The 16,784-nt window shown below is 34.3% G+C and overlaps 2 protein-coding genes across 11 annotated transcripts in view; both read right to left on the bottom strand.

Moving 5' to 3' along the window:
- The window catches only part of LOC125051167, a 34,662-nt gene extending 29,178 nt beyond the window's left edge, over positions 1-5,484 (bottom strand). The window contains exon 1 of the mRNA XM_047651342.1: positions 4,824-5,484. The gene's annotated coding sequence lies outside the window, so the exon portion shown is untranslated. The remainder of the gene's footprint in view (positions 1-4,823) is intronic.
- An 897-nt stretch (positions 5,485-6,381) lies between these two features.
- LOC125051319 overlaps positions 6,382-16,784 on the bottom strand; it is a 185,084-nt gene continuing 174,681 nt past the window's right edge. For all 10 annotated transcript variants that reach the window (XM_047651545.1, XM_047651547.1, XM_047651550.1 and 7 more), the window contains 4 exons: positions 15,884-16,026; positions 14,738-14,968; positions 12,391-12,567; positions 6,382-10,499 (listed from right to left, as the gene is read on the bottom strand). In XM_047651545.1, coding sequence (XP_047507501.1) covers positions 12,424-12,567; positions 14,738-14,968; positions 15,884-16,026 — 518 coding nt within the window. In that variant the 3' untranslated portion in view covers positions 6,382-10,499; positions 12,391-12,423. The remainder of the gene's footprint in view (positions 10,500-12,390; positions 12,568-14,737; positions 14,969-15,883; positions 16,027-16,784) is intronic.

The raw sequence follows: 16,784 nt of genomic DNA, 5'->3' as shown, positions 1-16,784 counted from the left end.
AAAAGCTATCATGGCTGCGTAATGTTTAGGGTATTGCAACTGCGGAAGGGTTGCTGCTGGCACAGCACACGCTTCAGGACTGATGTCCAACCTCCAGTAATGGAGTGGCACCAAAAGAAGAACTATAGTAAAATCTGTGGCCTTGCTAAACATGCCAGTGTAGGAATGTCTGCGTATAAAAATATTTGGCTCGCAATGAACGTTGCCGTGAAATCATAAATGCAAATATCGAGGCGGAAATTCCTCAACTTATGACTAGACGGTGGACAGACATTTTGTGTTTTGTCCAAAACAATATCAAGTGCTTTTTACGTCTAAAACAAACAAAGGAAAATTTTATAAACAAATTCACGGATTTTGTTCGCCAAAACGGCTCCAAGATTTATGAAGTGTCTTATGAATTTACTAGGTTTAATAATTGTTATTAAGCATACTGCTAGAAGATTAAGGTGTTCCTAGAACTGTCACTGAAGTATTTCCGAACCAATTCGGCTAAGGGTCTTTCAAGAAAACAGCTTACTACTTCTTAAAAGCCCTCTGGTATTGAGTGTCCATGGGCGGCGGGTATCACTTATCATCAGCCCGTTTGCAACCTGTTCTATAAAACAAACTCTTACGAGGTACTGTTTTATGACTTTTATGACACTATCGAGGTGAGAACTGTGGCACATATAGCTTTAAGAATTATTTAATACTGATACCCGAAGTACTTCCGAACCAATACGGTATAGAACAGAACCTAACCATTTCTAGAAGGCCAGCCTAGTGTGGCGCTGTCCAGTGCTGTATCAGTTAACATCAGCCCGTTTTCTTCTGATAGCACTCGCGCACAAATAAACATTAAAATTTCCGAAAAACAAATAAATATTAAATAACATGTTTACACATAATTAACAAATGATATCTATGAATTAGTAAATAAGGAATGTTATCAAAGTGACCAATCATCAGAATGTTTTACAATTTTAAAAATATTCGTAAGCGGTTCAGAAATCTCAATGTGTTACGGTACAGTCAGCGAAATAATTGACGATTCTGAAACCTTTCAAAACGTCAGTTGTGAATGGTATAGAATTTTTTATGGCAAAGTATTCTAGCGCTTTTCGTATGGATATTACTTATACCCGTGGAATCTACAACATTGAACTAAATCGCAAATGCATACAAAACGTCGCGGTTGCAATTTAAAATTACAGAGCACCAGTCGACATACGAAACGTTAGAGAATAATTTAGACAAATCAAGGAATAGTAACAATAATGAAAGGTTAACCTAATAAGCTATATAATGACGACCAACCAGGCTCCAGAAGATTGTATTCGTTTTTACAACAAACTCCCAAGCGAAATTAGAGAATTATCATTGAATAAATTAATCGTTCGTTAAACGTAAATTAATCAATAAAACTTTTTATAAATTTGACGACTATTTAAATGATCCTAATCCTTGGGATTAAGTTGCTCCAATTCAAACAATTTGTAAGACCCAAAACTTGGCGATTAAAAAGAGTGGCGGAGTTTCTTGCAACTGTTTCTTAATTTGATAATTATCTCACATAGACAAATAGGTGATCAGCCTATCATGACTTAGCTTTTCCTGTTAAATACGCAAGAAAACTCCGAGCAGACACGACGTTTGAGATCCACACGTTAAAACGCTAGCCTGCCCTTTAATTTCATTAAAACAGTAAAAAAAAAATCATCAAAGAAAGGAATTTCTATAACATCTGCTGATCGTACATTTCGCATTCCATCGAAAATATTTCAGTTTAGCCAAAACAAAGTTGCTCAACGCGAAATAAAATATACAATTTTAGTTCGCGTTTATCGTAATGTAAATTATCAATTGATTTGTGATTAAGGACATTCCAAGCATAGCTGACATATTTTAAAAATTCCAGATAACACGGAATGTCACGGAATTTATGCCTCAAATGAACCGCTCCAGTAAGCTTAAAATTCCTTCGTATTATCCATACTAAATCAGGGCTTCATCCGCGTTTAATAGGCTATTTGACAGTTGGAAAATAAAGTTATCAAGAATAACGTCACATTTTTTTTAAAAGACAATTCACACCAATTGACCTAGTCCCATGCCTAGCTGGTGAAGCTTGTGTTATGGGTACTAGGCAACGGATATACATACATATTATAGATAGATAGACATATAAATACATATTTAAACACCCAAGACCTAAGCACAACACCAAATGCTCATCACATCGATGTTCGTCTCAGCCGGGGATCGAACCCGGGACCCATGGATTCGCAGTCAGGGGTACTAGTACCACTAGATCAATGAGACGACAAACATTGTAATATTTAAATAATAATAAAAATAGTACAACCAGAAATTCTTGCAAGCCTTGCAAATCTTATAGTAGTGTGTTAGTGCGTGTAGTTTACCTTTTTTCCAATAAAAAAAGCATAGACAATAGACTTACACGTAAATACACCAAAATAATAAAGATTTATTTTTGTCGTGTTCATTTTTTCTTTCTTCAGGTATTTTCGTTCATGTCATATAATTGGTTCAAAAATCTTTCTATGGCACACATTTTCTGTAAATTCGAATCATTTGACGGTTTAAGAACGTGGATATGCTTGAACCAAGGGCGTCGCTAGGGCGGGGGGCAGGTGTAGTTAGGGAATCCAAAAAACCTTTTTTATATAATTCGTCAATTTACTTTTATCTTATATATAAAATTCTCGTGTCACAGTTTTCGTTGCCATACTCCTCCGAAACGGCTTGACCGATTTTGATGAAATTTTTTGTGCTTATCCGGTATCTATGAGAATCGGCCAATATCTATTTTTCATCCCCCTAAATGTTGGTAGTCCAACCCTAAATTTAATTTTTTATTTTTTAGACAAAATTTTTAATTTCAATTTTTTTATGATACAGCATTGAAAAATACATACAACCCCTAATTTTCACCCCTCTACGATCAACCCCTATTTTTTATTATAAATGATAAACAAAACGACGTTTGCCGGATCAGCTAGGTAGTCACTTTATACAAATCATACTTTTCCCATCCTCTGGTACCTACTTCTACTGCCCCCCTTGACAATAGGCTTTCATGGCGTTGAATCGTAAACCTCCTCCGTTTCTTTGGAAGTCGGTTAAATGTGACCCGTGATTGTAAGTCACGCTGATGTGGAATTTGGTACGTTAACCACAATAGAATTTTTCTCGCCTGACTGTACGCGCGTAAGCTGTCGGGTAATAAATTATTTTATTGTATTCACACAGAATTACTTTAGTATCTGTGGTATGCCGACCGCGATAATATTGAGAACGCTTTAGATTAATAGAATCAAATAGATAGGCAATTGTTTTTTTTTTGTATCAGAGCGGCTAAAAATGTTTGAAATGTTGTCTAGTGACACGTGTTCTCTCATAATGATCATATAGCTTCTGTATTAATGATTTCTTCCCTTATTCATAAAAACTAATGTCGAATTCCACTATTTAAACTACAACTCTTTCGACTCTTTCTGTCAAAGAATGTTAACACTGCAACGAAAAGAGACATAAGTACTTTAGTTAAGGCGGTATAGTTTTGTTATCATACCAAGTGTGTAAAATGCATTTTCGAACATAATCTAAAACAACGACTTATGTCACCAGTACTGGCAAGTACCAAAAGAAAGCCACATGGTGGGCGAACCTTGACATTCCATTTAAAAATAATATTCTATTTTCGAAAGTTTATGTTATCCATATACGTTAAGTCGTTGTGTTAAGGTTGGTAATCCCCTGACAATGCGGGCAATTTGGGGTGCCGCGTGTTTACGATACAATCGCTACCCCTGTGGGGTTACCCACTTTGAAGCAGGACGAAACAACAATACATTTTATACACTTAAAAGTGGACCTTAACACAAGGAGATAAGTTGTTATTTCATTTGAATTTAACGTAATATATCTCATAGTAGGCCTTCAAGCACGTGGTGCTGGCAGATGTTTCGAATTTTATAGGGCTCCCCGTCCTCTTGTACCTAAGTACGTGCAGCTGCTTTTAAAATATTTCGAGTGCAAACCGTTGTAAGGATTGATTTCCCAGCTTTTTATTTCAAAGGATCTCAACACAAATAGAATTCCATATTTGTCCTATTACGTTTGAAATTGTATCGTGTCTTCAATAAAAGTATGAAATAATGAGTTTTTTTTAAACAAAAGAGTCGAAGAAGTTCATAGATAATACTAACGTACGTTAGCTTGTATAACACATTCAGTTCGGTTATTGTTTAATTTAAATATATAAACAATTAATTAGAGTAAAAAGAAAAACTTCTTGAACAGGTAGGACCTAAAACTAGACTTAGTTAGACCCTACCAGTATTTCTAATTCAAATTGATCCATGTGGTTAGCGGTTAAGTTAGGGCTATCGTTACGGGGTCACATTGGGCAATCGGACGTTTTATCGACTTCTTATCTCGACATGTGGAAACGTTATTCCAGTATTGTATCGTTCGCATTCCTTGATATCGCGAGATTCTTCGCCATGCTCGATGGACGCCCTCGCTACAGCGAAATTTTTTGCTTGCCGCATTCGTGAAACCGGTAACAACGTACTTACAATACCTAGCTATTTGATTTTTATTTAGGTTGGCGTAAGTCATTGTACTTTGGCAAACCACGAACTACTCTATGTTGATAATATAATTGACAATGTTCAATACATGTATAAACATGATACAAAATTTACGTTTAAAAGTCCTATCAAACTATGTAAAATACAAGTTACTGTTTACTCTAAATTGTAGATCATCCTTACAAGTAAATATATATTACAATAAAGTAAATAAGTACTTACATTTAAAATTTCCCACGTTCAAAACAATAGATGAACGAAGTTAAATGTTCAATCTTTATTTACTGCGACGAAAACAATTTTCTGTTAATGCTCACTGATGTATTCTAGACTCCTTGGTAAACTTTAAATCCTAGACTTAGTCGATAACATAAGATTCATAACAATACAACACCAATGAAGAACGAAAATCAATAAGAAACGTTTTGCAAAACTCCGTAAGTTATAGCACAGCAACTATTATGTTACGCCTTGTACGACGTCAGTTGACCTTATTTAAAACAAAGTTATTTTTTAATCCATGATTTGATAAACACACTGTTGTTATTTGTTTGTTATTTTATAAAATCCAACTATCGCGCCACGATACTGTTGACGAAATAGTCGCGTTTGACATTTGAGCCGAGCCCACGATGGTTGGAATTCGCGGTATGTCAAATATTTTTAGTGCTGCCATCTACGCTATGGAATTTCAAACTTATCCGACGGCGGCACTGGAGTCATAAATTATTTCACACTATAACATTATTAAGGGATTTAACTTGTAGGAAATCAAAACTATTTAAAATATAAATAATACTGCCTAGTAATGCACTAACACTTGAATATATATCATTAGATTATAATGGGAGTTCCGCGACACGTTTGTGAACCATCGGAATGTGTACAGGTTATGGCCGCCGCTGTGTGACGGCGCGCAGGCGTGATGGTAGGCCGAACGCTGCTGTAGGGTTATCGACACTACGAGGTGAAAAGTAGGGTCGGCAGTCGCGGTGCAGTGATCACCACACTGGTATTATTTTTCCTTCATTTCAAGAGCAGGAACCGTGTCGCTGTTATAATAAAGTAGCCTAATAAGGAAAATTGTTTACACTAAATTCAATAACTAGTATTTGAAAGTATGTCTATAGACATAATTATAAAAATACTTTATTTATTTGGCATTAGGTACACAAGCATTTTTTATTTATTGAAAAATTATGTCATTCTGTACCTTAGATGGTTTGAACTTCGAATAAGACCCACGATTATGTAGTAAATTTTATAATAATACCTGCCATCTAGTTTATTTTCTAGTTAGTAATAGCGCGTTGCGGCAGATGGCGCTGCATTCAATTTAAAAATGTATTTAAAAGTGTTTACATTGCAGTGTTTTGAATTTGATTAAGATATGCAGCTAATTGATTGATAAAATAGAGACTTAAATGTACGATTTTTTACATTTATAAGCGGGCTCACGTGATATTATTAAGAGATACCACGCTCATGGCCATCCCATGCGTAGTGCGAGCATTTTAGTCTTGGTAAAAATAAAAACACTTTATTCTTATTGTAATCATCAGCCGCAAACAGTGCTCACTATAAACGTGTACGGAAAAGCGATTGATTTATTATTTAGACTCACAGAGACTCACAATCTTACTATACGTCAAAAATGTATTGGATATTAATTGGTTATTGGAGTCAAAGTCCGTACTTAGTCTCGTTCCGAATCTCACCTTTAAATCTCAACGGTTACACAGACATGCATATTAAATCTATAGACAAATAAAACGAAACATTTTGACAGATAATTATTTATTTCTTTTAACTTTAAACCTAACAACTAACACAAAACTAAATAAATGTATCTCTTGAAACTATAACAACAGCTTAGCTGAAATCAAATTCGATGTTGCCTTATATAAAAACTCTATAGTGTTCACAATTTAAAGGTTTTATAAATAATAATAAGTCAAAGACAATAATTGTGGATAATATATCACTCAATAGTGATAATGTTATTTTATTTAAATATTGTATTATATATAGGAAGTTTTATTACATAAATTAAGGAACTAAATACATCTTGTGTCCCAAAACCATCCGGGCATGAGGCAGACACATTGCGGCATTTACCTAAATTTTTTTAATAGCAAATGCTCCAGCATCCTAAAATCCACCGAGAATCTTATCAGATACCATCACTGTTTGAACAAACCGCTCGTACCGCGCTCTTCGATATTTTTGCTCTCGAAATTCTCGTGCTTTTGTTACTGCTCAGAAACAGCTTGACCCACCGCGGTCTTAAACAATGTCTTAAAAATTTATTGTTTGGCATTTAAAACATGTAACCCTTAATTATAATTTCAATCTTACAGTTACATGATAACAATGTGACATTTTACAATATTTTTGCATTTATGATCAGTCCAGAGCATCAATGTATTGCCTAGTGAGCATTTGCCCTTCAGTATTTTTTACATAACACATTAAGTTTAATACAATCTTAGAACGTACTATCAAATATATCTGCCACACGCCAAATTGGATATTTTTAAATACTTGTAATTTTGTAAAACAAAGATTACATAATACACATATGTAGGTATTTAACAAGGTGCCTATATTAAACTAAAATATTAAGAAACCAAATTGTTATGACTTTTAGTACACCAACCAATAGTTTTGGAATGGAATGTTAAAATTAAAAAAAACACCGAAATTTCATATCTAGAACGCATTTTTTTAAATTAACAAATATTATTTTTCTGTTTTATAAAACAAATAATCCACAGACTAGAGCGGTGTAGTTTTAGATGTCTATAATTGTAAGTAATTTGTGGTCTCAAACAATAAATTGTCTATGTGACTGATTAAACATTAATATCATCACATATATCTACTCACATATATCTCTAATCATTTATACTAAAATAATTTACACGTTTATTTGGTTCTGTTTAATAATTTAGGATTTATTCCCATCAACGCTAATGTGACTTTGAGTATCACAACTTTTGAAAAAGACAGTATGAAATATTTTATTACACAAAATGTCGCCACAGACTTCAATGTTTTTACAGAAAATGGCGTTAAAGACTTCAAGATTAAAAATCTAAAATTCAATACGACTACTTTTTCAAAAGTTCGCTGAACTCTGTTATCTACTACTACAGATACATAATTTTCAAAATAATATTACAAAGTAAACATAACTTGATTTAATCTACATTCATGGGGTTGCCATACATGTGTAACAATAAATATGTAATTAGTTATACATATAATATTTGGGATTTTATCTATCCTACCTCTATTATATTCATATTTTTTCTACATTAAGGTGATTAAAAATTTGATAAGTTCTTACCTAAAGGGGACGGTTTTATACACGCTAAATAAACATAGTAAAAGGTTTAATACAATTTATCTTTTATTAATAAAAATTTGGCAAAATTGTGTTATATTTTAAGTTTGGATAGCATTTATAAAATTACCAAATTCAACAATGTTGAAGAATTTCTTTTTCAATGGTTGCTTTATTTTTATAATATTCAAATTTCTATCGAAGTTTGAGACTAAATTACTTTAAGTCACGTGACGATTTCCATGGACGGGGGGTTACGCCTGTCGCAAAAGGATTTTGTCTCAAGCCCTAGATCAGAACCATTCTCATATAATGCTATTTAACAACAATGGGGGCTTGCGACAAAATCACTTTCTGACAGGCGTGAATCTGTCAAAGAAATTGTCACGTGACGATTGCTATACAAATATGATAAGTGTCGAAAAGTGTTTTTGTCTTAAGGCCCAAGTCATGTATTTTTTTAATGTTATAAATAACCTGGATAAAAGTCTATTCCTTATTAGTATTATTTGTGAAACACCCTTATCATGAATATATTAACTCATATAAAGAAATGGTTGTCTGTAAAGTCGGTTTACGGACGATAGTTTAACGTGACAACGTCATAACAAAACATTGATAGATGCGGCGCATGCGTACAATGAGCGTAACGGGACAGTGAGTCAGGCTTTTCCGCACGTGCAGCCGGCGTACATCGATTTATTAAACGTTGCCACGTCAATAGTAACAAGCCGTTTTGTATAACACTTGAGCCGTGCTCGAACAGAAGATCGTTAAAGCTGTCGAAAACTGTCATATGTATACAAATGAACTAATAATCAATGTATATTGAAAAAGAATGAAAAAATGTTATACTTTCAGTATACATTGTACTAGAAGTACGCTTTAATTTTCTGTAAATCGTTTTATATTTACGGGGTGACCGTCATAGGATATCTTAATACTAAAATTTATTTTAGGAGTTTTAAAATATTTGAAATTAGTCTATATTTAAGGCTTGGATAGGTAATTAGTCTATAATCTATGCTAGGCCAACATAAATGCACTTTGACAAAATGAATTACTTACATTTAAAAACAACGATCGCCAATATTCGTCATAGTTTTTTGTTGACAAATCACTAAGAAATGTAAAACCTTTTTAGTTCTAATTATAAATGTTAAAAAAAAAGTTTTTCTATGCATTGAGTTAGTACTTAGTAGTAACCAAAGACAATAATGGTATTAATCTACAGTCATCAGATAGGAAGATAAGAGGAGGCAAGAAGGTTTCCCTCCAACATAAAAGCCGAAGATTCCAGTGGCTTTTTTAAAAGCTTTCCCTTGAAAGCTCTGTTGTCAAAAAAGCCTCAAGCTCAGCTCGGGCTGTTTTGACAAGAGTACAGAAGAGTACTCTACCAGAAATGGGCTTTTCGGTTTTCTTGACCTCCGCTTGGGCCATCTTGGAGTGGGAACTGGGAAGCTCATTGGAGTAAGTGAAGAACGAAGTAAAGGACCTAGTGAAGACATTTATAACTCGAGTCCGAATTGATTGGCTGATGTCAAGATGTTATATTTGGAATCAGAAACACTTCGATACCGCGTTTTAAGGAATGACGTCATCGTACTGATTGTTGCCGATCTAAGGTGTCGTATTTGATCATATACAGAAATCTAAGAGCTAGGGGGTACTAAAGATGGCTATAACACTATTTAAATATTCGTACTTTTCTGTACATCTACATATTATAATTATAATAATGTGCATTATGCGATTCTAGATCTACTTATTACCTAAAGGTGGATTCATTAATAATTTTCTCAATGAATGTATAACAATAAATAATGTAATAAACGTATTGTTAAATATCCTTTATAGGTAAGCAAATATTAATCCCTGAACCCAGAGTACTTAAATATATTTTTATATTTAAATAAAATTTATATTAAATGATATGTTGTATATAATAGCATCTGTATAAAATTCGTAATACGAAACTTTATAAATAAATTCTAGGCATGGAAGGATTATTTTTTTAAATCATAGGCCATATATTGGGAAAGCAACCGCGAAAGAACTACTTATTTTATGTTCGCAAAAAATATTTTATAATATGAGGGTAGACTTCATTTAAAAGAGGGTAATCTTAAAAAAAATCAATAATGTGTCGTTATTAACAATATTATAAAACAAACAATTGTAGTTACATAAAGAGAAAATTTAAACATAAAAGAAAAGCTTTCAATGGCCCCTTACAGATATATCTGCCGGACAAGGCTCAACGGTCGCTCATCAGATCTATAATATTCCTGACCTGACGTACAAGGAGCCATGAGAGGTCGCGATGATGAAGAGGCTCTACAGCGGCAGGTGGAACGCCTAACGCCGAGAGGTCGTTTCCACCACCAGACACCTTCTACGGAGGCTTCGTATCTCTCCTTTTCCGATCTGCGCTCGTAGTCCACATATGGCCACGACGCTGAGTCACTGTCGCAGGGTGTGACTGGCGCGCTTCGAGAAGGTTTTGGTGCCAAGTACGTTCGGGATTCGTTTGAGAGGGAGCTGCGTCGCTGGGAATAATATAATTTTTATTTATTTATTTGCTCAACGGTATTCCAGCAGCTACTCACTAAACAATATCCAAACAATTACACTGTACACAAAAGCCAAAAACGGAATACACATTATGATAGTATTATATTTATCCTGGTTAACGGAATAAATTGTTTCAGTACTAGACATAAAAGTGCTACAACCTTTTAGGTCTAGGCCTCAGATCTCTGTACCTGTTTCGTGTTAATTTGTTTATTTTAAAGGGCAAGTAGGTGATCAGCCTTCTGTGCTAGACATACGTCGTCGACTTTTTGTGTCAAAGACCAGTTTAACTTTTTTTTATATAATAGGGTTGTTTGACCCTATAACCAATTTTTTTTATATTATGCATGTTTAAAGTAACGATGTGTTAGTAAATAAATTAATATCAAAAGGCAATATGAAACTCATAAAGGTGTCTTTAAACAACTCATTAACAAAATAATCCCTGCATCGACTGAATCGATTTTGAAAATTCTGTTACTACTATAGACGTGTTTCTTCTGTTTCTATATTAACGTGAATGACGAAAAGACTTTATAATGATAGACGGATTTATAGTTGAAAAAGCGGTCGAAGAAAAACGTTTCTTACGAACGCTGCCTTAATGATGAGAGATTCATTCTAAAGTAAAGTTGTAGAGCTTGATAATGCCTTCAAAAAAGTCAGCGACAGAATATAACTTTTATATAAAACCAAGTCCTCCGACACGTTTTTCTGCTAATTTATTGCGATTTTCATGAATATCTAGAATGATTTATGAGGAGATAAACACACACACTTTATATACCTTTTTCCTTCATTTATTTATTAAAAGGTATACTGCCACAGGGACCAAACTTTTTAAATTTGTTTTAATTTTCTTTTCAATAAATTTTAATTTTATAGGTTAAGGAAATTGTAAATACAAATACAATTTAATAAATGTATCTTGGTACATAATATTAAGTAACGTGGAGTTTTAAATCCTCTATAAATTTCTACATTTAGATAAATTAGTGCGAATGTCACCAAATTTTAAATCTACGGAATAAAAATCAACAAGACAATTAATATTTAAAGTTTACGCTACGGTTACGCTTGGGTGGGGCGGGTCATTAGTCTAACGTCCTCGCCCTGTACACGCCCAGTAGAGGCCAATACATTTACACTGTGAGAGTAGCAGTTATAAACATCGACAGAGACGGTACGTCGGAAATCCTCCAGAGATTCTGCGAGGCCCTCATGCGCCATAAACAAGAGCCATCCCGCACCCCATTTGGGTCATTGTAGGAGACCAGCGTCGTTCCAACGCGTTGTGTAATCCTGGGCACGCTGTCGCTTCAGTGGGGAAACATCCTTGCAATCATTGTACCCGATCTCCCCCTCTACAAACCAGGGTGAATTGACCGATGTGTATGGCCCTTGCTGTCCCATGGTCCATTCCACATCATTAGCCCTAGTGGGCCGTGATTTCGACGGCTGATTGCGTGGCGTGATGCGGATAAGTCCACGCTGTTACAGATACCGGCAAACATCTTGAACAAATGTCTTTGCCTACGCAGAAGCGATTTTTAGTTATAACTGGGAGGGGGGTCAGTGGTGGGAGAGTGACGTGTTGATCGCGTGATTGGCAAATCAGTTGACGTTGGTGTCCCGCGCAGCGCAAACTTTTCCCCCACTCCCTTGTTTAATGCTTAGGAAGTTTGCAGGTCTCTGTATCGTGTGGCGATTTCTGACGGCACCGAAGGGTTTTATCAGGTATGCAGAGTAACTAGTCCTACATAACCCTCTTCCGCAAGACAGTCGCGCTGATGGAGGTTATGCAACGCATTTCCCCATAAAAAAGTCGCTAGTCTGAAATAATTACTATTGCAAAGGAATACTTACTCGGAGAACACTGAAACTGGGCAGCTTAAAGCGTCACACTTCCTGTAGAAACTTAACAGGGCACACTCCCTGTCGGTTGTCACCAGCACGGATCATCACCATGCCGTCGACCTCATCACCCACTTGGATCACGATCTGGTCACGGAGAAGCATCAGGCCATTGTCACCGTCAGACACCTGAAATAGTATTCGACGATCGGAATGAGGTGTACTTATGCAAGATTTTATGTACTACTTATGGAAAAAAATCTATTAATTATTTGCGTGAAACATTTTTATTAATATTAATTTGATAACGTAATAATATATTTTAATAATGTAGTACAGTAGAACCTCGATAACGTAAACCTCGCTAACATAAAAACCTCTGTTACTTCAAAAAATACTATGTTCCCTTCCCATCAGAGCCCAAAACCTCTATAACGTAAAATACGCAACCTCTATAACTTAAATAAATAATCTCTGTATAGGCCCTCAGTAACTAAAAGAAATGTTTCCACAACCTCTATAACATAAAATTGTTTGTGAAGGAGTCATTTTGAAAGAGTGTCAAAACAAATGGTTTCGGTATTTATTGCTTGCACGTGTTTACTAATTTATTGTTAACGTAAACAATACATTACCTATTGTTTGCTTTATCTAAATTCTTCAAAGCTTTGCGGCGGTTAGCTTTGTGACAACGACTTACTTGCATCATAAGTTAATGTGTTAATGTATTCTCCTCTCTATTTGTCATTGAAAATCAAATCGATTTAGAAACAGTGAATTTTTTAAAACAAAACAAAATCACAGATTTTTTTAAGTAGACTAAACCTTTAGTTGTTGTTTTATTTTTATGTAGTGTAAGTAATGTGAATAAATATGATTACATATTTAATATTCCATTCTTCTGATGCATTCAAGTAAAAATGGGAGCAATGGTACATAGAAACATGTACATACCTCTATATTAACCTTTACCAAACATAGAACCTTGATAACTTAAAACCTCTATAACATAAAATATTTTGTGTTTCCCTTGGACTTTATCTTATCGAGTTTCTACATATATATCTACACTTGCGGATCCGATAGACGTCATGTACACACGTCTTACATCCAAAAAAGATATCTAATAATGTAAATCATTCTCGACTCCACTTGAAGACAACACACAAAAATTTAATCATAATCTGTCCAGCCGTTTAGGAGTTTTATTACGAACACATGCACAGAAGATTTATATAAATATGTACAAGCTGTTTATTTGCTGTTTAGAGAAATAACCTAGTTACCGACTGCAGCGCAATCTGCCGGTCTGATTTGTGAATCTAAACCCATGGCGCCACCCGAACGCACGCAATTAAAAAAAATTAATTTCGGTCCAGCCGTTTAAGAAGAGTTCAGTGACATACACACATACAGTATAATTATATATAAAGTTACCTTGTGTCAATAAAAAATTAATGTTAATTTTAATTTAATTATCAAAAAATGGCGTAGAACTCACTTTTTTTATTTTACACATACCGCATGATAATTTTTATTCAAATACTTTACACCGCAGTCAATACGAATTTTAACGAGTGAACTTCTTCATCCTCTAATTGGATTTGGTTGTTTGCCAATCTTATGTAGTTCATTGTTAAGAACGGTCGAGTAGATAAAATTAAGAACATTTTTGCTTTGTCCAGTCGTTAGATTATATAAAATGTTATTTTATTTACGTGATAATTTATCAGACATTTAACAGAACTTATTATTTTTAATCCGCTTGTACCTATTTTACACGACTACATCATCTTTAAGCACGCGAAATGTCTGTATGTCGGGGTATTATTTGAATTTTTTTTTAATTGTCTTGTATCTTCTAGTATTATTTTAGCAAGTTCAATGTAATATTTAAATCCAAGAAAGAAAAATCCCTTTATTGTGTGGTTGTGGTACTTTGTTTCTTTATAAGATAAGGTACGAGTGGGAATTTAAATAAAACCTGGTGAATATGATAAAGAATTTTCTGCAACTATTTGCTTTAATAACAATTCGGTCTAATGAAAAAAAAAGACAACACTTAATCTACAAACACATAATCATATTCTTTTTAACCAAGAGGACTATTTATCCATAGAGTACCGCCTCATGATAACCGTAAAAATAAAAGAAAAGAGACCACCGAGGCACAACCCAATAACATGGACCGACCAAGTATCAAAACCTTGAAACTCAAGTATCTGATTCACCAGCTTGGAGACCGTCAGAAATGGAAGCAGCGGTGTTCTCTACCATAACAAATCAGGAGCATCACAACGCAGGACGATAGAAGTAGAAAGTTCCTAATAAGTTATTATTATCATGTCGAAACTCTTACCTGCAAGTTGTGAGTGACTTGCAGCGGTCGTTCCCCAGCCTGCAGCTTAGTGCAATACTTGGATGGAAAGTACCCGACTTTTCCAAGGCATTTGCCCTTCCACCAATCGGGGTCGGAGGTGTCGATCACTGTGACCTTATATCCAGCCTTCAAGTCCAGCTCATCAGCGTGACGGGACTTGAAGTTGTAGAGAATCACGTACAAGTTGGTTGGTAAGAGACGCTGGTGCTTCTGAAACACAAATTGGCTGAATTAGACTTGTTCAATATTAAAGCTTGAACTCGCTCCTTTCTGACCAAGACGCTCACGACGACATGAGCTAAAGACTGAAGAGAGATTGAGAGGCACGACTTGAAGATGAATATGAAAACAAATAAGCTTTTCTAAGAGATTTTTTCGGACTGTGCTTTTACAGTGCCTTTCTCAAACCTAATTTCGCTGTTTTGATGATGATTTTTCTGCTCTAAGTGCCAACAAATTTCTGTAATTTTTATTTTATTTTATTGTGTGCTTTTACTATCGTATATGTTTTAATTGTAATTTTTATTTCTATTTAATTTTTTTTGTGTGAAACTTATGCTTACATTAATTGTCACACATTTTAGATGCGAGATTTTTTGTAAAATAATTAGTAATTTTAGTACTGTGTGTGATGTTATAAGCTTAAACTAAATAAATAAATAAATAAATAAAAGACTGTCATTGCGCTTTTAGTTTAAGTTCTGTATTAGAAATAAGTTTTGTATTGTATTTGGAAAATAAGGAATTAAAAATACCATGAGGATATTTTTTGTTTTAGTTAATAAAGCCCATTTTAGGAATGGGGAGATTTGACGCTTCCCAGCCACAGGTCTACCTGATCACATGGATGATTGGTTATTAGGGGTTATTATGGGTATAAAAAAATATATTTATTTAAAAATAAAAATATTAAAATATATTTAATCCCATGGAGTAGCACCACGTTTTCGCGTTCACATGGCAACACAACTTTGGTTATGATATTAAGAAAATAAATAATCGAAGCTTGATTTATTCTCCCGAATCTTCCTACGTATAACAGAAAATAAATTTTCAGAATTTATTAGACTTACAACATACAATTAAAATCAATGTATAAATAGGTACCAGGATCGCATGACATACCATGGGCTGTTTCACTGGTGACGGGCAAGGGCTGGCGCTGTTTGAAGAAAGGCTCTTGTCAGGCTCGTCTGGTAACTCCACGCTGCTCATACGACCCACCCGAGTGTTCAGAAGACGGCGGCTATGCACCGGCGACGATGGAGCTACATTATATTAACATAGTTATATTTTCTCCATCCTACAACAGTTTGGTGCCCTGGTACTTTTATTTTTAGGTTCGATACAAATTAAAATATATGGCAACTGACATATTTAAAGCTCTCAATTAACCAAATCAATGATTTCAAAATACTTTTAGTTAATGAATTGGTAACAAACAATTCAGCATAATTGTCGAACTTCTGCGCAAGTCTGAGGTTAATCTAGAACTCTGAAAGCCAGACATTTCAAGGTAATCGATTCTGAAAAATTCAAGAAGTTTATTGGAATAAAATAACATTATTTAATTCATATTATTGTAAAGAGATTGTTTAGAAATGGGTCGAGAATTGTGGTACCTTTAAGTGTTAATTTTTTTTAGGAACTATCTTTCTAAACTGAAACGTTTTTATCTGCATATCGATTACATTATCGATATTACGGCACTTGTACTGAAATGAATGTAAAGTATTAATCAAACTAAGGTTAATAAAGGTAAAATTTCCAAAAACATCCTACGAAAGCTCAAATAAACAGTGCCTCTAATCAGTCATAACACTTGTTACAACTTATCTATAGCAAACAAAGTCATAATAATAAATCGATTAAGGGCCCAATAAAATTTCAATATTATGGGATACTTCGCCCTTATTACCAGATTGATTGTTATGATATCTGTTATATAAGCTAATGAAGCGCAATTCACAATATTATTAATATAAACAGCTTTTAAATTTAAAAAAAAACTAGAAAATTTTATTCG

Source organism: Pieris napi, chromosome 7 (genome assembly GCF_905475465.1).
Source record: "Pieris napi chromosome 7, ilPieNapi1.2, whole genome shotgun sequence".
Lineage (NCBI taxonomy): Eukaryota > Metazoa > Arthropoda > Insecta > Lepidoptera > Pieridae > Pieris > Pieris napi.
This window is presented reverse-complemented; position numbering and strand designations above follow the sequence as displayed.